The following is a 25,581-nucleotide window of genomic DNA, read 5'->3' as shown; positions in this document are numbered from 1 at the left end:
GTCTGAAGAGGGTCTCGACCCGAAACGTCACCCATTCCTTCTCTCCAGAGATGTTGCCTGACCCGCTGAGTTACTCCACCATTTTGTGATACCTTCGAGCAAAGGGAAGGGTGTACATCATGGATCGTATCTGTTGAGGATGTTGAAGGGTGTAAGATTATAAGTTAAGGAAGGAGAATTTTGCATTGGTGAATGGTGAACCAGTGGTCAATGACGTGGTCATATTTTTTACCCTAAATCTTGTATGCATCTGAAATACCCATGATGCTATTTGCCAGTTGCACAATATCAGATTTTTGTTTCACAGTTGTCTCCATTTTATTATGAGTGGATATTATCTTTCTTCCACTCTGTCCCATCTGGTGGTTTCTGGGCCCTCAGATATTTTATATAAATGACCACCAGGATGATTTTATTTTCTTGCCCGTGCTTGTAGAATTTTCTGTATTGCATTTCATACATCTGCTACAAATTCTGTGAAAGCCACAGCATATTTAACCCATCGGCAAAACAATTGGGCAGAGACAGACAAAATGACAAAGTGAAATAGCCTCTCCAATTTTTAAGTGATTTTTAAGAATCATATTGTTAATGATATTGGCAACAGGTTCCAAATAAACCTTTAGCAAATATATTACAATAATTAGCTTAAAGTGTAAGAAAATAACTGCAGATGCTGGTACAAATCGAAGGTATTTATTCACAAAATGCTGGAGTAACTCAGCAGGTCAGGCAGCATCTCAGGAGAGAAGGAATGGGTGACATCTCGGGTCGAGACCATTCTTCAGACTCATCTGCTTCATCGTTGAGTTGTGTAGGCTGACAACATTTAAATTAATTGGATGAAACAATTTTAAGTGGCTCAAAATCTTGATTAAACTGATGCACTATTAACTGCAATATGTTTTGTGGATTATTAATTATTAATGAAGATTTGTGTATATTAAAATTCATTGTTTTTAGGATTTGTTGTGGGCCATCTTTGTTACTGAAAGCAGCGTTGTTGTGTTTATTTATCAGTACTGCTGCTATGTTATGTCATGCTTCATGATTGAGGTTTTAGAAAACGATCTAAAACATTGGTCTTTCACTAGGTTCCATATTAAGTCATACAGCGTGGAAACTGGCCCCTCAGCCCAACTTGCCCATACCGACCAAGATGCCCCATTTATACTAGTCCCACATGCTGTGTTTGGCCCATATCCTTCTAAGCCTTTCATATCCATATACGTGTCCAAATGTCTTTTAATTGTTGTTATAGTATCTGCCTCATGTACTTCCTCTGGTAGCTTGTTCTATATACCCCCCACCCTCTGTGTGAAAAACATTGCACCTCGGGTTCCTATTAAATTCGGGGCGTTCCTATTCGGGGCGGCAGAGTGACGCGGTGATAGAGTTGCTGTCTTACAGCGCCAGAGACCCAGGTCCGATCGTGACTATGGATGCTGTCTCTACGGAGTTTGTACGTTCTCCCCGTGACCGCATGGGTTTTCCCCAGGTGCTCCATTTGCCCCACACTCCAAAGAAGTACTGGTTTGTAGGTTAATCGGCTGTGGTAAAGTTTGTAGATTTTCCCCAGTGTGTAGGATAGTGCTAGTGTGTGGGGATTGATGGTTGGCGCTAACTCAGTGGGCTAAAGGGCCTGTTTCCACACTGTATCTCTAAACTAAACTAAAAACGAAACTAAACTAAGCTGAACCTTAAGTAGGTCCTCTGGTTCTTGATTCCCCCTACTCTGGGTAATAGACTGCATGCACCCTATCTACTCCCCTCATGATCTTATACGCCTCGAGGAATAAAGTTCTAGCCTGCCCAACCTCTCCTTGTAGCTCAGGATCTCGCGTCCTGGTAACAACCTCGTAAATCTTCTCTGCACTCTTTCTAGCTTAACAACACCCTTCCTATCGCAGGGTGACCGAAACTGAACACAACTGCACATAGTCATGTCCTTTTGGTTACTTGAATGTTGTATATCTGCAGGTATTGCCCTTCCTGTAAAAATGATACGAGCGAAGTTGTGCGAGCAGGAGAGAAGCTTAAAGAGAGTAAAAAGAAGGCTAAGATGCCTTCTGCCAGCACTGCAAGTCAGAGAGACTGGGGCAAGGTACATGCAGCTGTCCATCCATTTCATTGCATGCTTGTATGCTTATTTGAGTGTTCGTTTAAAGGCATCAGTTGGATTATTATTAGTTTACTTCCTGTAACCTTTTGCACATCTGTAGGGCATGGCCTGCGTTGGCCGCACTAAGGAATGCACGATAGTTCCTTCTAACCATTATGGTCCCATACCTGGGACTCCTGTTGGCACAATGTGGAAGTTCAGAGTTCAGGTATGTATTTTTAAATTTCCATTTCTCAAAGTAAAGTATGTTGGTGATTTTATTCTCGATGTGTATTTTGCTGTGAAATCCCATGAATCAAGAAACACGTTTTAAAATAAAGTGCTATGTGGGTCTTTTTAAGAGTCAACTTAAAATGTATTTGGCTTTATGCATACATGAAGTTACTATATATATATATACAAGTTGAATCACTAAAATTCTTAGCAAATATTGGCACAAATATGCTGCATTCTTTTTAATGAATAACATTTCATGGGACAGTTATGCAGCAGCTTCCCCAATAACTGATGAGTATAAAAGATTCCTTAATGATTTTTATATTAAGTAGTTCTCAGCATTCCTTTACCACCAGTGCCAGTTTATTTTTGTTCTTTGCAGTATAGGAGAAATATGAATGAACATTTCCTCACTGATCAAATGCCAATTTTCACTAATCCCACACTGACATCATTTTATTGTCCCTTCATTCCCAACAAATCCCCTCTAAATCCTCACCAATTCTTGGAACACCCAGAGGAAACCCATGCTCTGACAGGGAGAAGGTGCAAACTACACACCACTGCACCAGAGGTGAGGATTGCTCCCTGGTTGCTGGAGTTGTGAGGTAGTTACTCTGCTGGTAGCTACCTGTGCGATATCATAATTTCAAACATAATCTGTTTTTCTTTTTTACTAACACCGTCATCTCTCGCAAGTGAATAGATGCCAACTTACTTGATTGGTAAAAGGAGAGAGTTCCATTTCCTGGAGGAAATTCTGTCCAAAAGCAGGATGTGCATTTCCTAATAATCATAGGGATAGTATAATACTGAAAATGTCAAAGTATGAGGGAGTACACGGTTGTGGCTGTTGAGTAGCAATGTCATTTTTTTGCAAGTATTAAATAAACTACTGCATTTCATTGTGTGAATTTGGAAAATTAAAACTTACATGAAGCACTTCAAAGATGTTTCAAAGACCCTTTTAAGGTGTTTCTCTATAAATCACTTTAAAGGTGCTTCAAACACCTCCCTTCACAGTTGTGGTTCCCATACATTGACTTCATATCTCAGAACATCCCCAATTGCTTCCCACCTTTTGTAAATATTTTAAAGGAGTAATGGTCTGCGACCATTTGTGCAGGAAATTTGGTTTTATAGGAGTGAGTCATGAACAGCACCTCACCATGGGAGCATTGCCAGGTGAACAGTTTTCATCTGATTAATTGTTTGCTTTGAATGGAAACATGCTCACTTTAGGATCTGATGTCGCCTTTTACGCCAATCCTTGTCCTCGTCGCAGTGTCTCGTAGTACGTGGATCCGGTGTGCAATGCAGTTGGTTATGATTAAGCAGGAAAATAACTGCAGATGCTGGTTCAAATCGAAGGTAGACACAAAATGCTGAAGTAACTCAGCAGGTCAGGCAACATCTCAGGAGAGAAGGGATGGGTGACGTTTCGGGTCGAGACCCTTCTTCAGACTGAGGCGACCCTTCTTCAGTCTGAAGAAGGGTCTCGACCCAAAACATCACCCATTCCTTCTCTCCTGAGATGCTGCCTGACCCGCTGAGTTACTCCAGCATTTTGTGTCTACCTTTGGTTATGATTAATATCATTTAAAACAGTTTTGTATATACCGCTTATACAAAAGTGTTTTAAATGACATTAGTTTGAATATAATGCATCTGTGATAATTCTCATTCGCTGCACAAGTGTTGCCAGGTGACTTGAGGTATTTAGTTCTACCCATTAAAATTCTACAACAAAAAAACAGGTCCTTCGGACATCTAATCTGTACCAACCATCAAATCACCATTTTCACTAATCCCCATTGATACCATTTTATTGTTCCTATATTCCCAACAAAATTTCCCGATAACCTCACCAATTCCATCAATTGATTACACATTACGAGCAAAATTTACCGAGGCCACCTGTCAAGCAACATGTCTTTGGGGTGTGGAAGGGAACTGTAGCAAGTGGAGGAACCCATGCTGTGACAGGGAGAAGATGCAAACTCCACACAGACAGCACCAGAGGTGAGGATTGTTCTCTGGTTGCAGGAGCTGTGAGGCAGTGGCTCTACTCGCATAAGCTCATAGGTTATAGGAGCAGAATTAGGCCATTCGGCCCATCAAGTCTACTCTGCCATTCAATCATGGCTGATCTATCCCGCTCAACCCCATTCTCCTGCCTTCTCCCCATAACCCCTGATATCCTTACTAATTAAGAATCAGTCAATCTGCGCCTTAAAAATACCCAATGACTTGGCCTCCACAGCTGCCTGCAGCAATGCATTCCACAGATTCACCACCCTCTGACTGAAGAAATTCCTCCTTATCCACTTTCTAAAGGTTTGTCCTTTTATTCTGAGGCCAAAGCCTCTGGTCCTAGACTTTCCAACTTGTGGAAACATCCTCTCCACATCCACTCTATCCAGGCCTTTCACTATTCGGTAAGTTTCACGGAAGTCCCCCCTTATTCTTCTAAATTCCAGCGAGTATAGGCCCTGTGCCACCAAACACTCATCATATGTTAACCCAATCATTTCTGGGATCATTCTCATGAACCTCCTCTGGACCCAATGCCAACACATCCATCCTCAGATATGGGACACAAAACTGCTCACAATATTCCAAATGCGGTCTGACTAGTGCCTTATAAAGCCTCAGCATTACATCCTTGTTTTTATATTCTAATCCGCTCAAAACAAATGCTAGCAGTGCCAGTATGCTACCTATCATAATTTAAAAAAATACTCTTTTAGCACCAAAGTGGATGACTTTCCATATCTCCTACCCTATTGACTTTGCCTGTATTGAAGCTGTGCATCTTCCTCAACCCACTGCCCAACTTTGCCTCATCAGTAATATCATAACCATACTTCATTAGCCAAGTATGTTTTGCAACATACGAGGAATTTCATTTGCCATTCAGTCATACCAATAAAAAGCAACAAGACACGCAAAACACATTTTAACATAAACATCCACCACAGTGACTCCTCCACATTCCTCACTGTGATGGAAGGCGAAAAAAAAGTGATGTTCAGTAATGCTATATTATATGAATTATCCACATCTAATATGGTGTGAAATATAGTGTGAACAGATGGAGCCCAAGCACCAACCTCTGTACTACCCCAGTAATTACAACCACCCAACCTACTAATTTCTGTCTTTTCATAGCGACTGCAATCTATTGCCAGATAGGTCATCTGTTTCCTAACTGTCCTCCAAATGGCCCACATGCTTATCCATTTTTGTTTGTTTCAAGTGATTCAAACACTTCAAAAATTTTCAGATGTTTCCCATCGGTTTTAAGTATGTGACTATGCTGATTATTGATTCTAGCGTTTGGATGAGTATACGGGGCATATTTGTGAATCTTGAAGAACAGTGAAATAATCGGATTATCTTTGTAGCTAAGTTAACATTCATAATTTCAGGCAACCTTGTTTTGAATAGTGTCTCAACTGATCTGGAAAACCTCTGCTTGTTTCTGGTCAGATTAATACAAAAATGACCATTTTGGCATAATTACTGTCATGATCATGTGTCTTTGGCTAATTTGATTGCCACCTTTCTGAGCTGTTTAAATTTGAATGCTTTGTCACTGCAAGGTGAGTGAAGCAGGTGTTCACAGGCCACATGTTGGAGGGATTCACGGAAGGAGTAACGATGGAGCTTACTCCCTGGTGCTTGCTGGAGGCTTCGAGGACGAAGTGGTATGTGACTTACAATGGCTACCCCTATATGGTAATGAAAACAGAAAATGCTGGAAATACTTGAAAATAGACACAAAATGCTGGAGTAACTCTCAAAGGCAGCATCTCTTGAGAGAAGGAATGGGGTGACATTTTGGGTTGAGACCCTTCTTCACACTCTGAAGAAGAGTCTGAAGAAAGGTCTCGACCCAAAACGTTACCCTTTCGATCTCTCCGGAGATGCTGCTTGTCCCGCGGTGATACTCCAGCATTTTATAGATAGAGTTATAGAGTGATACAGTTTGGAAATAGGCCCTTTGGCCCAACTTGCCCACACTAGCCAACAATGTCCCAGCTACACTAGTTCCACTTGCCTGCGCTTGGTCCGTATCCCTCCAAACCTGCCCTATCCATGTACTTGTCTAACTGTTTCTTAAACGACGGGATAGTCCCAGCCTCACACCCACCACCCTTTGTGTGAAAAAGTTACCCCTCAAATTCCTATTAAATCGTTTCCCCTTCACCATGAACCTATGTCGATTCCCCAACTCTGGGCAAGAGACTGTTGATTTCCGGCATCGGCAATTCGCTGTTCCAATTCCATATCCAGCTGACAGCGTTTTCCTTTCTGGTAGAGGTTGTTGAGCCATGATGGAGAGTGATCATTAACTGAATTTATTCCACCTCCTACCCTCGACAACCCTCTTGGTTAGATGTTATGAGGAAATTATCATGTATCTTTGTCCGAGCAAGCCCACACAGATCAGGGATTAAAACCTGCACTGTACTAATAGCAGAATTCTACGTTTCTAACTGAAAATATTTTCACTGCCCTTTTGAACCTGCACCTTGCGTTCTTGAGGCAGTGCAGCAGTGTTTCATCAAGGTAAGTGCTAGTCATGTAGGGATGTAACATTTAAAAATTATACAGTACCACAATTAATTATATTAATCAACAGTACACATTTGAAAATTACAGCTCTTCAAGTCATAATTAGTCATTGTACGAAAGGGATAGAATTGAAACAAATATAAACATAACATGTATAAGTTCTGAAAAAAGGCATGTTATGCATTAGAGTATATGATAACATGGTTCTCGCACAATTATTTCTACAGCACAAGAAACGTGGCCAAGAAAAGAAAGCAATGATGCACGTTGTAATTGGGAAAAGCTTGACATATTGGGGCCCATTTAAAAAAAGATACCAAAACTATATTTATGACCTCCTCTTTGTTCTGTCTTTTTGGCTCTTCCTTTTCCAATAAATGTTTATGTTAAATAATTGTTATTGTTGAAATGCTGGTTTGCAAAGTTTTCGGATGAGTAACCTCCCTTTTCCTGTTTAAACCCCTCTGTCCACAGCTAATCCAAATTTGACTTGAGCTTGAGAACTTGTAACATGCTGTATATCTGACCTGACCATCTCTGGAGATAATAACAATCCCAAAACAGTGTGATTCAAAGCAAATCGTCCTGATAAAGTAGTTGGCTGATTGATCGATTGACATTCTATTGTCACATATACTTGGTACAGTGAAATTCTTTGTTTTGCAAACAAAACACGTAGGCTAAGAATCGCTGAAAGTTACAAAAGTATTCAATATTGACCCGATGGTTGTTCTTCCTTCTCCTCCCCCTCCCCCACTACCGAGTCCCTCTTTGTTCTCTCAGTGCCCCGTCTCACGCGAGGTCGCTCTTTGTTCTCGGCGGCCTGTGTTAGCAGAGCTCTGCCTGAATCAAACACATATGTTTGATCAGAATGTGTGCCTGATGCAACTTGAAGCTGCCACAGATAGTTGAGATCTGTCGGGGTCCATCAGGTAGCCGGGCTTCACTTCAGAACCAGACCATAACCCTGAACTAAAATAATGTCAGTCCATAATATTAGCAGATTGCACCTTTCCCACAGTGTAGTTACTGAAGGAGCTGAAATTCCATAATCTTTAACATGCTGATTTAAACTAACACATAGAAGAGCTCTGTTGCTGATAGGTTTGCTTTATTTGTTATAGGATCGAGGCAATGAATTTACATATACTGGGAGTGGTGGTCGAGACCTTTCTGGAAACAAGAGAATTGGGGAGCAGTCATATGATCAGACTCTCACCAACATGAATAGGTAAGGTTCGCCATTTATGGCTGTCATTCTTTTCTGGATGTATATTAATGCAACAAGTATTTGTGTGAATTTCTATTCCCATAGTGAATTCCTCAGTGAAATGGCACTGGAGGTCAGGATTGGACCCAAGTCACTGGTGCTGAGGCAGCAGCACTAACTGCTGTGTCACAGTTGAGCCCCGTCAGGTTTAGGCCATACAGTCCATTTAACTTGCTGTACCATTAATTAAATTTGTGCTTATTGTCTGACTCATCTCCTATTTTTCTCCCTGTCAAGAATTTATCAATCTCAGTTGTGGACTGTGTTTTGCCATATGTTTGAGATAGAAAATTTAGTTTTAAAATGTAGCCTTCTGAGTGAAATAGTTTCTCTAGAACTCAATCCTTTTCTTTTCTTGAGAAATTCCACTCTTGTATCTAGTCCCTTCAGCCATGTGAAATCATGTTTTTGGCATTGATCCCGTCAAGCCCACTATTGTTTGCATACATATCAACCTGTTCACTTTTTTTATAACAAGATATTACAGAGCATTCTGCTTACTCATAAGAAAAGCTTTGCATCATAGGGATTAGTTTAGTACCATAGGGCACGAGAAGTCTTGTCTTGAATGCAAATTTAAGCGAGCATCTTCACATGGATTTTATGGCTTTTCAGAATATTACATCCTTGTCTTTTTTATGCCTTGTACATAATTACCAAATTGAATGAGTTCAATTTCACAATTTGTCCTGCTGAGATTAGTATGTCACATCTGGATTGCTAGTTCAGGAGTCACTGGGTTGCTATATGTGTTGTTCTTGAGTTCTAACTTTCAATGATTATATCAGTTGCATAAAAAGAAATTAGCTTTCTGCAGTTGTCGAGCTACCATCACTGCACACCTCATACTTGCGATCCTTTTGAGATTTTGGATGTTGGAATATAAACCTTTTACTGCCTCTTCCAATGATACTGTGTCTGGAATATTTACAACCGATCGTTTTATGGCTTGCAATTAGACCAACACATTATTTTGTGTGACAAGAATCCAGAAGCCAATTAGTATTGCCATCTGTTGTACTTCATTGAAAGATGTAATAAGAACCTGAGGGGCAACTTTTTCGCACAGGTGGGTATATGGATTGAGCTGCCAGAGGAGATAGTTGAGGCAGTTATAACACAACATTGAGAAGACATATGGACAGGTACATAGATAGGAAAGGTTTAAAGAGATACGGGGCCAAACACAGGCAAGTGGGACTGGTGTGGATGGGGCATCTTTGTTGGCATGGGCAAGCTGGGCTGATGGGCCTGCTTCTGTGCTCTATGACTGTATGCCGCTATTGCAATTCTGTTGCATTTCATTTTGAAGAATTGTGAATATAAATTCACACCGGGACAGCTGAGTACAGGATGTGTTTAAGTTCATAATTTTGAATTTTAACCAGTTGTCGCTGTGTCCTCAACTTGAATGATAAAATAGTTATTGGTTTCCAACAACAATCCTCTGCTTTTATGTTAGGGCGTTGGCTCTGAACTGTGACGCGGTGCTGAATGATGAGATTGGAGCTGAAGCTAAAGACTGGAAGGCTGGGAAGTCGGTCCGAGTGGTCCGTAGTTCAAAAGGACAGAAAGTCAGCAAATATGCACCAGAGGAAGGCAACAGATATGACGGGATTTACAAGGTTCTCGTTCACTGGAAGTCAAAACGTCCCAGTAGGCCCGGATAGCAGTCGGGCAGAGCTCTGTGATTGCATTTTATTGCTGGATGTTCGGCTGAACTATCAGTGGTTGGTCATTACTGGTGCACCTGAGTTTGCTTTGGAATCATCCCCCCCCCCCCCCCCCCCCCTTGATTAAATATAAATTATTTATTTCTAACGATAAAGCCACAAAGTCTTTAAACAAAAGCAATACAGTCGTGCCTCTGTTAAATGCTGGGTGGTTTTCAATAATAATGGTCGGTAATAAAATGAGAACATTTGTCTGAGCATGCACGAGAAAATGTTGTCGTCAAACAAAGTTAGTTGTAGTTGTTCAGTGTCCCAGACCCAATAATTTTCAGCTGCCTTATCAGTGGCCTTCCCTTCATCCCAAGTCAGGACGTTAGGGTGCTGATTTCACAACTCCTAAGATATGGAAGAGTCTATGCACATCTGCAGCCTAACCTGGAGAATATTCAGGTCGATGCAAGTAAGCTGGTTGTAACATTAATGCTACTAGAGTGCTAGGCATGGCCACCTCCAACAAGAGAAGTGGCTGGCATTAAATGCCGTCACCATTAGCTGTGCCGCCAGTGTGTGAAATTGCTCAAGGAATTGAGCGGATCACCCACTTGCACTGTGGAGGGCCAACTAAGTATCTTGTGCCATGGATCCTTGCAACTACTTCAGCATTTCCAAGGCACAAATCAGGAGTGCGATGGAATACTTTGTGCTTGCCTGGGTGACTCTAACAATAGTACCCATGGCAAAGCCACCTGCCTGGCACCTGTCCACAGTCTAAACAATGCATTCCCTCAGGTGCCTGAATTCTGTAGTATTTGCTACAGCAGCTCATCGGCACAACTGCTGAACCGCCCTCTGAACTCATAATCTCTGCCACCTTGGTTTTGAAGAACATGGGAAATACAGACAGGGGTGGGAGCCACAGTCGAAGCAGAAAATACTAATTTTACCCTTTGCAATAATGCAGGTGGTAAAATACTGGCCTGAAATAGGAAAATCTGGTTTCTTGGTCTGGCGCTACCTCTTGAGACGTGATGATGTGGAACCTGCTCCATGGACCCCAGAAGGAAAGGACAGGACAAAGAAACTGGGCTTGAAAATACAGGTTGGCGTTTACTTTTTTTTGTTTCTACCATTAATTAAAAGTTGCAGCCACTATTTTAATTCTGTATTGTAATTGATGATAGTATCCTGAAGGATACCTGGAAGCCATGGCAAACAAGGAAAAAAAGGGCCAGAAACAGGAAGGAAATACGATGGTGACCAACTGTGGTAGTAGAACATCTCAGAAGAGACAGCAAAAGACAGGTGCGTTTCACAATACTTGATGGTGGCTGTTAAAAAAAGCTACTAATGTATTTGTACCTCTTGGGATTCATGATGGTGACCAGATAAAACATGTTGTTGCACCAAGAGCAAATAACAAACTACATTGAACCCTCATTATAATGGACCATAAGAAGGGGGAGGGGGGTCCATTATTGACAATTGTCCACCATAACCAAGTTAGGGATTCACTCCAACCGCTCAGTGGTCACTCCGTGTAACAACGTGTTGTTTTCAAATGCAGAGATCTTTTTAACAGCTGAAAACGTATTTTTGGTGAAGGTAGACATAAAATGCTGGAGTAACTCAGTGGGACAGGCAGCATCTCTGGAGAGAAGGAATGGGTAACGTCTCGGGTCGAGACCCTTCTTCTCTCCAGAGATGCTGCCTGTCCCACTGAGTTACTCCAACATTTTGTGTCTTCCTTCGATTTAAACCAGGTGGCTGATTTGGCACTGGTGTCAGGACAATAGCCTCCTCTTGAATGTCACTAAAACGAAGGAGCTGATTGTGGACTTTAGAAGGGCTAAACATCCAAGGACATACACGCCACTGGAGATAAATGGGTCTACTGTGGATAGGGTGAGCAGTTTCAAATACTTGGGAGTCCACATCACAGAGGATCTGACATGGGCAACGCACATTGCCGCACTGGTGGGTAAGGCAAAGCAGTGCCTTTACCACCTTAGACAGCTGAGGAAATTCAGAGTGTCTCTGAGGATCCTTCATTGCTTCTACTCTGGGGCTGTAGAGAGCATCCTGTCCGGCATCATTACAGTCTGGTTTGGGAACAGCTCTGCCCAGGACAGGATGGCCCTGCAGAGAGTAGTGCGTTCGGCAGAACGCACCATGGGAACTACACTCGTCCCCCTGCAGGACCTATACATCAGGAGGTGCAGATCCAGAGCAAGTAAGATTATGAGGGACCCCTGCCACCCCAGTAACGGACTGTTCCAGATGCTACGATCAGACAAACGCCTCCGCTGTCACGCTGTGAAAACGGAGAGGATGAGACAGAGTTTCTTCCCACAGGCCATCAGGACTGTCAACTTTTATAACTCCAGAGACTACATTTTTGTCTACACTATAGTAACTTATTAACTTTATTTATATGCTGTAACTGTAATTCTTTTTTATGCACAATCCGCAGGCATTGCCACTTTCATTTCACTGCACATCGTGTATGTGTATGTGACAAATAAACTTGACTTGACTTGACTTGAAACCAGCATCTGCAGTTCTTTCCTATGCAATGTATTTTTGGTTTACTGCAAGCTAAAAATACTAAAGGCTGTTTGTTAAATTGTTTAATAGAGTAAAATGTCTATTAGAGCGATTGCCAGTCAATGTTTTGATAGCCTCCTCAGTGTAACTAGCAGCCTGTGTTCTTAAAGAGACAATCCGCTATAACCAAAACCCATTGTACAGCAGTCTGTAATAACGAGGGTTTACTGTACTGGGGGATCCCAGCAGGTAAGCAGCATCTCTGGAGGCAAATGGATGCTCGATGCTTCGTGTGGAGACTCTGCATCATCAAGGGTTGCTTCCACTAAATGCAGTGTAACTTAAATTCTTGGCACATGAGCTCGATCTCCTAATTGGATCATTTGTTTCCTCAATCATTGAGTCTCCTCCACTTGGTATTCCCAGGTAATCCCTCATTCAAGTATCGACCCGGCCCAAGCGTGAAATAATAATGATCCATTGATTTCCCAAGTCAGAGATGCTTTTGCCACAAAGATTATTGGGGATTCGATTGTGTGAAATAGAAGAGTTGGGTGTTGTGTGGTGTTTTTGAAAGTGATCCGTCAGTAAGAGATTACAGCAGAGGTTACCAGGTTACAGCAGAGTTTTGTTCCCGAGAACTGTTGAAGGGGTGGCACGGTGGCACAGTAAAGTTGGTGCCTCACAGCGCCAGAGACCCAGGTTCCATCCTGACTACGGGTGCTGTCTGTACGCAGTTTGAATGTTCTCCCCGTGACCTGCATGGGTTTTCTCCAGGTGCTGGAGTTTCCTCCCACACGCTAAAGACATACAGGTTTGTAGGTTAATTGGCTTTGGTAATATTGTAAATTGCCCAACACTTCTATTTCACGCAATCGAATTTCCAATATTCTTTGTGGCAAAACCATCACTGACTTGGGAAATCAATGGATCATTATTTAGGTTTAGATTTAGAGATACAGCGCGGAAACAGGCCCTTCGGCCCACCGAGTCCGCGCCGCCCAGCGATCCCCGCACATTAACACTATCCTACACACACTAGGGACAATTTTTACATTTACCCAGTCAATTAACCTACATCCCTGTACGTCTTTGGAGTGTGGGAGGAAACCAAAGATCTCGGAGAAAACCCACGCAGGTCACGGGGAGAACGTACAAACTCCGTACAGACGGCGCCCATAGTCAGGATCGAACCTGACTCTCCGGCGCTGCATTTGCTGTAAGGCAGCAACTCTACCGCTGTGCCGCCCTAGTTATTTCACACTTGGGCCGGGCCGATACTTGAATGAGGGATCATCTGGGAATATCAAGTGGAGGAGGCTCAATGATATGAGTGTGTGGGGGATAGTGTTTGGATGCAGGGTCCGCTAGTTGGCATGGACTCTGTGGGCCGAAGGGCCTGTTTCTGTGCTGTATCTCTAAACTAAACTGTTCATTAACACGGACTGTTTACAAGTCGTAATGCGGCAGCCAACAGAGTTTCCTCACGGCAGAAGCCTGTGGCCCCCGGCAAATCTGGGCTGCAGGTAAGTTGTGGGTTCGTAAGTTGGGGTGGACCTGTAGCTAATGGCAAGTGATGAATGCAGTGGTGTGGCTGAGGGTGGAGGAGGATGCTGGAGTGTAGGTTGCAACGGTGTTTTGAAAGGATCTGCCTTTTATTTTTAATTCCTTACAGCTGCCTCTGCCACTGGGACTGCACCACAAGCAAAGACTCTGAAAATTGCACAGGACGACGCTGAGGGAGAAACTTACCAGCTGACTCCACACCAACAGTGGCTGATCAGAGAGGACTGCTTAAACAAGAAATTTTGGGATGAGGCACTTGCCTCTATAATGGGGGGACCGGTATGTTTGCCAATATGATTTGTTTCCTCCCCAAGGAATTGTGCCTGCTGTAACATTTTGCAAGCAGTCCACCACTTTTTTGTTTTATTTTCATAGAAATTCTTAAGAAAAACTGAACAGATCTTCATGTGCATTTGCTGTCAGGAATTGGTCTTTCAGCCAATTACAACAGAATGCCAGCACAATGTTTGCAAGGTGAGTGTTCAATATTCTATTTGTTGCACAAAATGAATGGAAGGGAAAAAACTGAAGTAAAGAAGTTGATATATTATATTTAAAATGTGTTAATGTAAATATGTTGTTGAATTGAAAAGGGTGCAGAGAAGATTTACAAGGATGTTGTCAAGACTTGAGGGTCTGAGCTATAGGGAGAGGTTGAGTAGCCTGAGTATTCCCTGGAGCTCAGGAGGATGAGGGATGATCTTTTCGAGGTGTATAAAATCATGAGAGAAATAGATCGGATAGACGCACAGTCTCTCGCCCAGAGTAGAATTGAGAACCAGAGGGCATAGGTTTAAGGTGAAGGGGCAAAGATTTTATTGGAATCTGAGGGGTGACTTTTTTCACAAAGAGTAGTGGGTGTAGTGGAACAAACTGCTGGAGGAGGTGGTTGAGGCAGGGATTATCGCAACATTTAAGAATAAATTAGACAGGTATATGGACAGGACAGGTTTAGAGGGATATGGGCCAAACACAGGCAAGTGGGACGAGTGTACATGGGACGTTGGTCAGTGTGGGCAAGTTGGGCCAAAGGGCCTGTTTCCACACTATATGACTCCATGTCACAATGAATGGATATTTTTCACTGGTCTTAAGCTCCCCAAAAACATTTTTATCTAGCTATGCTGCAAAAGTAATTGAGGAGATGTAGTCAACATCATGTTTGCAAGTTTTGACTGCAAAAATAATTGTTGGGTTCTGTTAATGAAAAGGTACACCTAGATCGCATCACCTGCATTAATGTTAGGAATGTGTTGTTAGTGGTCCATGGAAGGTAGAGTTAGCTGAATGGTTATCTATTCCTTCGCAGTTTTAGAGTAAATAATTCCGGTGATCGAGTAGTTTAAAACTCTATCCCATCAATGAGTTGCTGCTTCATTTCAGTTAATAGTTGAACCAAATCAAGAACCCCCCACGGTTCAGTTTTATTACATCTGGAATTAGCTGACTTTTATAACTCCGCTTTCCCTGTTAGAAGTAGGCTTTTCATGCGTTCAGGATTAGCCTTGCCTGTAATGTTTTGTACTGAATGTCTTGCTGTTATTCACATTACAATCATTAAAACCGTTTCAATTTCAATAAATAGAATTGGATATTATTACACTTTAATTGAAATATCTCACTCCAAGTCTTTTGCGATGACTCATTGTAAGCCAAGCTGCAATTTTAAATTTTAAGAAGTCCAAGTTGCTGGCTTGGAGGAGATATCTGGAAGAAATTTGGCCTTGTAGGAGTTTTGGTTTGGTGTGATAATGCTTTTAAAGTCTCTCACATAATACATTAGCTATTTTTTTCTGAATGAAACAATGTACAGGCAGTCCATGTTTATATTTCCAACATTGCTGGGCACTTCATACTGTCGTTTTTTACACTATTATTGTTTCATTATTTTTTTTAGGCTGTGTGAATTTAAGTAGATGTTTGTCACAAATGATTCCCAAATGATCACTTGCCCAGTTGGAATTTGTTCAGGGCTAAGAGGACGCTCCTAAAAATGTCATTCTCTGAAATGATGCTGATACCACAATGTTTCAGTGCTGTCCAACTGATTGCAAATAGCATCATTAAACTCTAATCATTCGGAGATGTGTCGTCTCTTCAATGGAGAGTCCAACTTCAATTCCCATCTCTGTCCTTGTTAATCTTTAATTTGGGAGCCTTGATTTATTTGGAGCCAGAGCTATAGGTTGCAGGAGAGAAGGGGGGGGGGGGTGTAATTGCAGGGCTGGGGGAGGGGAGAGTTGAGGGGAGGATGATGGCAGGGAGAGGGCAGGGGGAGAGAGATATCTGGAAAAGAATGGGGAGAAGGAGCTCCACTACTTCCAGATGTCCCAACTCCTCCTAAAATTTGCCCTCATCAGTGTCCTTGGATAGGTTTTCAGTTTTAGTGATACAGAGTGGAAACAGGCCTTCGGCCCACCGAGTCCGCACCGATCACCGATGACCTGTACTCTAGTTCCATCCTACACACAAGGGACAACTTACAAAAGCCAATTAACCTACAAGCCTGCATGTCTTTGCAGTGTGGAAGGAAACTGGAACACCCAGAGAAAACCCACAAGGTCATAGGGAGAACGTACAAACTCAGTACAGATACCACCCGTAGTCAGGATTGAACTCGGGTCTCTGGCGTTGAAAGGCAGCAACTCAGCCCCTGCGCCACTGTGCCATCCTGAATGTAGGATAGTGTGAGGACTCTCTGGGACTGGCCTGAAGGCACTAATGTCATTCATGATATTTTGAATTTTTGCAAGCATTTGGATGCATTTATAGATTAATTTTCTCCGTCCTCAGAGTTGTCTGCAGCGATCATTCCGTGCCCAGGTCTACACTTGTCCTGCTTGCCGCCATGAACTTGGAAAGGATTACAACATGGTTCCCAATAAGATTCTTCAGTCGATTCTGGACCAGTTCTTCCCAGGATACAGCAAAGGACGATGACATTCATTGGTGTAAACTGTCTCTCATCTGCACAAGTTTTTACAGGGGAGGAATTAAAAAAACAAATAAAACAGTAAAGGACCAATAGGCCTGACAATAAACATCCTGAGATCATTCTAGAACAACTAATGTTTCATCCCCTCGTGGATCATCTTTAACGCTCAGTTATTACACAGTACATAATTAAAGTATAGCGTTATTTTCCTATTGGCTGTCTGGTAACATCTAAGGTAGTTTTCTCCATAATGTAGTCCAGAAAGCTCAGCATCAAAAGTGTAAAATGGTCTGAAGCTAGAATTACATTTATTTTTAAACTACCTCAAGACAGTGGAAAGGAAATTATGGGGAGTTTTGTCAGACACAAAGAAGCCCAGCTACACACTGCCTCTTCAAATCAATATTTTCTGTGCCTGGTCCATATTGCTTGGTTTTTGAAAACGTAATAGCACTGAAAATTATAACTGATTTTAAACCAATTCTGTGGTGAGTATATCTCTCTTTACCTTGATTTTATAATGTTGCTATTTTGAAAAAAAATTACAAAAATTACAAAAAGAGCAAATTAATGGGCTTTTGTGAGGTTAAGTGTGCATTCTTATATTTTGAATGGTTTGACTACTAATGGATTTTGAGGATGATTATGTACCATTGTTACCTACATTAGTGTTCAGTGATATCTGTATTAGCATTTCAAAATGCAAAGAAAACAAGCACTTCTAGCCAAACAGAATACATCATGTAAAGAAAATACATTTGTTATTATTGAATATGCCACTTTTGGTATTTTAGTCACACATATTACAACTAGATTATTTGTATGTGGCAATTATGTCTGTATCAGTGTCTAAAACAATTCTAGCCAGGGGTGGGGTAGAAAAACACTTCATATTGTGATTTTGAGATTTGATATATATTCCTTGAACCAGTACTTACCAATAAACATGTTAACATTTCAAATGTTTTTCAATGATTTGGCTCGTTATTGGGTGCCTACAATCTTACATGTAAAGTTGGAAACGAGTTACAGATCTTTGAAAATACAGACACATCTCGACTTCCATAAGGGTTACGTTCAGTAAACCCCATACAGAAGTGAGATTTTACACAAGTCAGAATCGCCTTAAAACTCGGTAGAAACAAAGAACTGCAAATGTCGGTTAATATATAAAAAGACTGAATCAGTCTGAAGAAGGGTCCCAACCCAAAACGTCACCTATCCATGTTCAACGGGTGGAGGAGGTGGCGGCAGTGGAAGGGGGTAGCAGACAAAGCGATGGCTGACAGGAAGAAGCAGCAACTGGCGAGAGGGGAGGAAATCCTATGGTGACCGAATGTGCCCTGTCAGTGGCCTGAAGAAAGTGCTGACTGACTGGGGCTACAACATGAACCACAATATTAGTTGCATCAACTGGTGAGGAAGGGCTCGCTGGTGCATCTTGTGGAAGATGTCAGCCAAGTGTTGCTGTCCACCGTCTCCCTCGATCTCACTCACCTCCCAGCATCACACCACGTATGAGAAATAACTTTGTGCTTTTCTGTTCACTTCCTTTGCTGTCTGTATAGTATGTACAACATACAGTGTATTTCTTCACCAAACACACGGTGAACATAATGGAGACAACGGATAAGGAAAGGCTGGAGACTGCACACTCAGGCATTCCAAGATGGCTCCAAAGCACTTGCGAAGGAAAATATCACTTGGATTTGAAGTTGTAATCGACAGTAATTTGCAGACACCAGCCAGCAACACATCACATTTGTAGCGCATGGATTGGATGCTACAGGTCCTATACTATGTGAAGGGCTTTGCTGAAATACTTAAAGTAGCTGCAGCAGTCCAGATCAGAAGTTTATGTTTAGGTTTATTATTATAGTCATGTGTACTGAGGTACAGTGAAAAACTTTCTTTTGCATGCTATCAAAACAGATCAGATATACCAGACATAAATACAACAGCTCAAATTCAAGTACAATAGATAAAGCAAAGGAAAGATAGAAAGTGCAGAATGTCTTTCTCAGCATTGTAGCGCACCAGTTCCATTGACAAAGTCTAATGTTTTCACTGGGGTTGAGGTGAACAGTAACCTAGCTTCTGGAAGGGCCTTTCAGAAGCCATGTAACTGAGGGGAAGAAGCTGTTCTGGAGTCTAGAAGTGCGCACTTTCAAGCTTCTGTACCTTCTTCCAGATGTGATTCTAATGCTGGCCTAAGTACTGAACTCCAATAAATGACATGATTTGGGGTAATGAACATTTCAATCTTTAATTTTAAAACACTTCTCATTTTTTGGGAAATTTGTTCAAATTATATAAATTCAAAGTTAAAGCTCCAGGTAAGGTGAATGCCTTTTGGTGAGGATAGCTGGTCTTTTTGAATGATGACAAAGATGAACTTGGGAATACTGATCCTCCTCAGTTTATGAACGCACAATGTATCTACAGCCTGTACAAACAGATGAGCATTTGGGAGACTGGGTGGGATGGATTTGCCAGCTGCCAGGGGCATCTGCTGGGAGGGGAACTCAGCTTGCAGCTGCATTTCCGACTTGCAAACTTTCCAGGTTCCTGTCATAACTGGATGAAGGGGGATTTCATCCTGATAATATCTGGAAAATAACATCATCCCAGATGAGGGGGAATCTCATTGAAACCTACCAAATAGCAAAGAGTAGCGGGAAGCCAGAGAATTGGGAAACTTTCGAAGGTAGCAAAAAGAATGAGATACAGTGCATTCAGAAAGTATTCAGACCCCTTCACTTTTTCCACATTTTGTTACATTACAGCCTTATTTTAAAATAGATAAAATTCTTTTTTTTTTAATCATCAATCTACACACAATACCCCAGAATGAAGAAGCGAAAACAGGTGTTTAGAAATTTTTTGCAAAGTAATTAAAAAGAAATAACTGAAATATCACATTTACATAAGTATTCAGACCCTTTGCTATGACACTCAAAATTGAGCCTAGGTTCATCCTGTTTCCATTGATTATCCTTGAGATGTTTCTACAACTTGATTGGAGTCCACCAGTGGTAAATTAAATTGATTGGACATGATTTGGAAAGAAACCAGTCTATCTAAGGTCCCACAGTTGTCAGTGCATGTCAGAGCAAAAACCAAGCCATGAAGATGAAGGAATTGTTCGTAGACATCCGAGACAGGATTGTGTCGAGATACAGATCTGGGGAAGGGTATAAAACAATTTCTGCAACATTGCAGGTCCCGAAGAGCACAGTGGCCTCCGTCATTCTTAAATGGAAGAACTTTGGAACCACCAGGACTCTTCATAAAGCTGGCCGCCCGGCCAAACTGAGCAATCGGGGGAGAAGGTCACTCTGACAGAGGTCCAGAGTTCCTCTGTGAAGATGGGAGAACCTTCCAGAAGGACAACTATATCTGCAGCACTCCACCAATCAGGCCTTTATGGTAGTGGCCAGATGGAAGCCACTCTTCAATAAAAGGCACATGACAGCACGCTTGGAGTTTGCCCAAAGGCACCTAAAGGACTCTCAGACCATGAGAAACAAAATTCTCTGGTCTGATGAGACCAAAATTAAACTCTTTGGCCTGAATGCTAAGTGTCACGTCTGGAGGAAACCAGGCACCGCTCATCAACTGGCCAATACCATACCTATGGTAAAGCATGGCAGTGGCAGCATCATGCTGTGGGGATGTTTTTCAGCGGCAGGAACTGGGAGACTAGTCAGGATCGAGGGAAAGATGAACGGAGCAAAGTACAGAGAGATCCTTGATGAAAACCTGCTCCAGAGCGTTCTGGACCTCAGACTGGGGAGGAGGTTCACCTTCCAACAGGACATCGACCCTAAACACACAGCCAAGACAACGCAGGAGTGGCTTTGTGACAAATATGTGAATGTTCTTGAGTGGCCCAGCCAGAGCCCGGACTTGAACCCGATCGAACATCTGGAGGGACCTGAAAATAGCTGTGCATTGCTGCTCCCCATTCAACCTGACAGAGCTTGAGAGGATCTGCAGAGAAGAATGGGAGAAATTACCCAAATACAGGTGTGCCAAGTTTGTAACGTCATACCCAAGAAGACTTGAGGCTGTAATCGCTGCCAAAGGTGCTTCAACAAAGTACTGAGTAAAGGGTCTGAAAACTTATGTAAATGTAATATTCAGTTATTTCTTTTTAATTACTTTGTAAACATTTCTAAACACCTATTTTTGCTTTTTTTATTATGGGGTATTGTGTGTAGATTGATGATAAAAAATGAATTTAATCCATTTTAAAATAAGGCTGTAAAGTAACAAAATGTGGAAAAAGTGAAGGGGTCTGAATACTTTCTGAATGCACTGTAGAGCTCATGGCGCCAGTGGAATTATGGGGTATGGGGAGAAGGCAGGCGTGGGTTACTGATTGTGGATGATCAGCCATGATCACAATGAATGGTGGTACTGGCTCAAAGGGCCGAATGGCCTTCTCCTGCACCTATTTTCTATGTTTCTATGAAAGGCCAAGCGAGAGTAGATGTGGAGAGGATGTTTACAGTAGTGGGAGAGTCGTACACCAGAGGGTACAGAATCAAAGAATGTACCTTTAGAATGGAGATGAGAAATTTCTTTAGCCAGAGGGTAGTGAATCTGTGATTTTTGTTGCCATAGATGGCTCTGGAGGCCAAGTCATTGGGTATTTTTAAAGTGGAGATTGATAGGTTCTTGATTAGTAAGGATTTCAAAGGTTATGGGGAGAAGGCAGGAGAATGGGGTTGAGTGGGAAAAATAGATCAGCTATGATTGAATGGCGGAGCAGACTTGATGGGCCGAATAGCCGAACTCTGCTCTTAAGTTTCATATATCTTATAACCTAGGGGTGGTGGCCTGCATTATGGAATTCCTTCCATGAGCTTTTCCCTCAACAGTATTGAATTTAGCATTACAAATGATGAAATTAACCTAACTTGACTTCAGAACCATATGCTTCAGGCAGAATAAGTTCTGTTTAAGTAGAACGTAGCATTTGGAAAATCATGAACGAATTAGGGACAGTCAGTGTGGCTTTGTGCATGCCAGGTTGTTTCTTAGGAACTCAATTTGGGGTTATGTGGAGAAGACAGGAGAATGGTGTTGGGAGAGATAGTTCAGCCATGGAATGGCGGCGTAGACTCGATGGGCCGAATGGCCTAACTCTGCTCTTATGTTTCATGTATCTTATAATACAGGGCGACCTGTATTGTGGAATTCCTTCCATGAGCTTTTCCCTCAGCAGTATTGAATCTACATTACAATGAATGGTTATATTTTCTGTGCAAGACCGTAATGATCTGAACTGATTGGGGACTGAATGATTTGTCCAATTTCTTATTCTACCAGATGTAGTAACTAGAATATCACCCCGTGAAATATGTCAATATTAGCATATATTTATGGTTTTTATGTAAAATATGAATATTTAAAAAAATTGTAACACACACATGGGGAAAAAGCAGGTCAATTCAAGAAATTTTATTCGAATGATAAGACAGTTAAAATTTACATACTTTTAAAATTTCTATTAACCAGAAGATGCTGGTTACATCTGCAGAGGTATTGACAATTACACACAAGAATATCAAAGGCAAACACTGAAAATACTACTGCCTGTGACCACGTTCTCGCTAGGTCACAGTCTTCTATAGTCTGATAATTTGCTGCAAGCCAACGGTCCTATAAATGAACTCGCTAAATTCAATCACAACTGCAATTGCAGCCATTCATAACTCGCTGAGAAAAAAAGTGCACAGGAGCAAGGCCACTTATGCAATTGGATGGTGCTTAATTTTGAGGCACTGATTACCATCAACTGAAGTGCGGCTGAGAAGACATTGTCTATTCTCTTAAAAAACGGTTAGCAGCGGCTTCATTACAATTTGAAATATTTAACTCATCGGATCTTGATTTTGAAACCCCAAAAAAATTCGTAGATGCGTCTGAATGGTGTCAAGTTAGGAGGAGGGGGAGTTCAACGAGATCTGGGTGTCCTAGTGCATCAGTCAATGAAAGGAAGCATGCAGGTACAGCAGGCAGTGAAGAAAGCCAATGGAATGTTGGCCTTCGTAACAAGAGGAGTTGAGTATAGGAGCAAAGAGGTCCTTCTACAGTTGTACCGGGCCCTGGTGAGACCGCACCTGGAGTACTGTGTGCAGTTTTGGTCTCCAAATTTGAGGAAGGATATTCTTGCTATGGAGGGCGTGCAGCGTAGGTTCACTAGGTTAATTCCCGGAATGGCGGGACTGTCGTATGTTGAAAGGCTGGAGCGATTGGGCTTGTATACACTGGAATTTAGAAGGATGAGGGGGGATCTTATTGAAACATATAAGATAATTAGGGGATTGGACACATTAGAGGCAGATAACATGTTCCCAATGTTAGGGGAGTCCAGAACAAGGGGCCACAGTTTGAGAATAAGGGGTAGGCCATTTAGAACGGAGATGAGGAAGAACTTTTTCAGTCAGAGGGTGGTGAAGGTGTGGAATTCTCTGCCTCAGAAGGCAGTGGAGGCCAGTTCGTTGGATGCTTTCAAGAGAGAGCTGGATAGAGCTCTTGAGGATAGCGGAGTGAGGGGGTATGGGGAGAAGGCAGGAACGGGGTACTGATTGAGTGATCAGCCATGATCGCATTGAATGGCGGTGCTGGCTCGAAGGGCTGAATGGCCTACTCCTGCACCTATTGTCTATTGTCTATTGTCTATTGTTCACAATAATTACCGACTGTAGAAATAAACTCACGATCAAGTCTTAGGATGAAGCTCTTTTCTCTTCCATGAAGGGTGACTCGTAAGCTTCCATTGGTGGGCAGGAACAGACTAAATGCTGATCTCCATAAAGGTCATCTATGCGAGCAATTGTCGGCCAGAATTTGGTTTCTGGTTTCACAAATTGCTGTAAAAAACAAACGTTTTTCTCTGATTACCCATTCAAATAAAAATCCTCAATTATCTCAAGACTTGTAATTTAATAACATACAATGGTCATCCCCTTTCTAATTGTAATTCCTGATTTGTTGTCTGACTCACCACATTATGTTTCCCCCACCCACCATCCACGATCTTATGTTCCCTTTAAACTGACTGCCACCAAGTGGCTGGGGTAACTCAGTGAGTCAGGCAGCATCTTGGAAGAACATACATAGGTGATGTTTCGGGTCAGTCTGAAGAAGGGTCCTGATCCGAAACGTCACCTATTCAGGTTCTCCAGAGATGCTGCCTGACCTGCTGGGTTACTGCAGCACTTTGTATGTATTTTTTTTAACACACTAATCCTACATTAATCCCATTTTATTTTAATTCTTCCCACTTTCTTATCTACTTATCCAAGCTGCACACTAGTGGCAATTTATAGTGGTCAATTAACCTGTCAACTCTCACTTTGGGATGTGGGATGGAACTGGAGCACCTGGAGAAAACCCACGTGGTCACAATCAAGTTTAAACATGGTGTATGTGAATAGCTCTAAGAGTTACACCTTGACGCTGCCCTGATTCAAGCTTAGTCATGCCTTCTCTTAACCTAGGGTAATGACTGTGGTCTGTGATGTTTAATAAACCCACCACACTGAATACAATGCTTGATGTTTACATTATGATAGATGCTAAATAGATGGTCACATTAGGCCACCATAAATTACATAGATTTTAGTTTGGTTTAGAAATACAGCATAGAAACAAGCCCTTCGGTCCATCAATCACCGGTGAACACTAATTCTATGTAATCCCACTTACTCATCCACTCCCTACACATTAAGGGCAATTTTACCGAGACCAATTAACCTGCGGACCCACACATCCTTGATTATGTGGGAGGAAACCGGAGCAAACCCACACGGCCACAGGGGGAATGTGCAAACTCCACGGAGACAGCATCCAAGTTAAGGATTGAACCTGGGTCTCCGGTGCTGTGAGGCCACAACTCTTATCAGCTGTGCCATTGTGCTGCCCTAATGTTATATATATGTACACAATAGTGGACATCCCTGTGGTAGCTGTTTCGGTGCTTCCTTTATGGGCTCTTCCCATGATGGAAACTTCATAGAATTGGTGGCTGGGTCTCAGAACAAATGCCTCCATATGTAGAGTAGGCAACCTCAACAGTTTATGAAAATTATAAGGCATATCTAACACCTTCCAAGGTAGTCCCTTGCGTTAAAGGGACTTGCACAAATTCAGGTGAGCATATTTTTTCGTATTTAAAGAAGGCTGGTTAAAAATCTGGGGAAATCGCAGGTTAAAAGTCATATACAGAACCTTTATAGGCATCTGGGTGTGATGGGTTTTGAGAATGAAGCACTCCATGTGCAAGTCTGAAGCATTGCAGTTATTTACTTGTCTGATGTGGGTGAGAGGCAGGAAAACGGAAGGTTCATAGGACACCCATCGTGGTAAACTGATACGACCACTACACTAGAAAAATATCTTGCACTGCACTCGGATTGAACCCAAAGCAATCACCTCCAGCCTTTAATGGAATTTGGAGCTGGACTTACCAATGGGAATGCAGCTTGTTCTCGGGTGTACGGTCGGTCCCAGTTAGACGCAGCAATACAAGCCAGTGTATGAGGAGACATCTTTAAATGACAATACACAAAACTTGTTACTTTCAGCTAACCGCATCAATAAATGAGTAAATTAAAACTGCACTGGAGCGAGCAAGAAATTCTAATATAGGTCGAATATC

The 25,581-nt window shown here is 42.1% G+C and overlaps 2 protein-coding genes across 2 annotated transcripts in view; one reads left to right on the top strand and one right to left on the bottom strand.

Annotated features, from left to right (window-relative positions):
• uhrf2 (ubiquitin like with PHD and ring finger domains 2) overlaps positions 1 to 17,850 on the top strand; it is a 99,364-nt gene extending 81,514 nt beyond the window's left edge. The window contains exons 7-16 of the mRNA XM_078395932.1: positions 1,981 to 2,104; positions 2,223 to 2,330; positions 5,944 to 6,048; positions 8,044 to 8,150; positions 9,652 to 9,814; positions 10,824 to 10,961; positions 11,044 to 11,164; positions 14,082 to 14,251; positions 14,348 to 14,446; positions 16,766 to 17,850. Of these exons, the coding sequence (XP_078252058.1) occupies positions 1,981 to 2,104; positions 2,223 to 2,330; positions 5,944 to 6,048; positions 8,044 to 8,150; positions 9,652 to 9,814; positions 10,824 to 10,961; positions 11,044 to 11,164; positions 14,082 to 14,251; positions 14,348 to 14,446; positions 16,766 to 16,912 (1,282 nt within the window). The 3' untranslated portion in view covers positions 16,913 to 17,850. The remainder of the gene's footprint in view (positions 1 to 1,980; positions 2,105 to 2,222; positions 2,331 to 5,943; positions 6,049 to 8,043; positions 8,151 to 9,651; positions 9,815 to 10,823; positions 10,962 to 11,043; positions 11,165 to 14,081; positions 14,252 to 14,347; positions 14,447 to 16,765) is intronic.
• A 4,511-nt stretch (positions 17,851 to 22,361) lies between these two features.
• The window catches only part of gldc (glycine dehydrogenase (decarboxylating)), a 120,456-nt gene continuing 117,236 nt past the window's right edge, over positions 22,362 to 25,581 (bottom strand). Inside the window, exons 24-26 of the mRNA XM_078395929.1 lie at positions 25,391 to 25,471; positions 23,604 to 23,791; positions 22,362 to 22,843 (exon numbers count right to left, since the gene is read on the bottom strand). Of these exons, the coding sequence (XP_078252055.1) occupies positions 23,648 to 23,791; positions 25,391 to 25,471 (225 nt within the window). The 3' untranslated portion in view covers positions 22,362 to 22,843; positions 23,604 to 23,647. The remainder of the gene's footprint in view (positions 22,844 to 23,603; positions 23,792 to 25,390; positions 25,472 to 25,581) is intronic.

This window comes from Rhinoraja longicauda, chromosome 3 (assembly GCF_053455715.1).
Source record: "Rhinoraja longicauda isolate Sanriku21f chromosome 3, sRhiLon1.1, whole genome shotgun sequence".
Classification (NCBI taxonomy): Eukaryota; Metazoa; Chordata; class Chondrichthyes; order Rajiformes; family Arhynchobatidae; genus Rhinoraja; species Rhinoraja longicauda.
The sequence above is the reverse complement of the archived record's forward strand: the minus strand, read 5'-3'. Positions and strand labels throughout refer to the sequence as shown.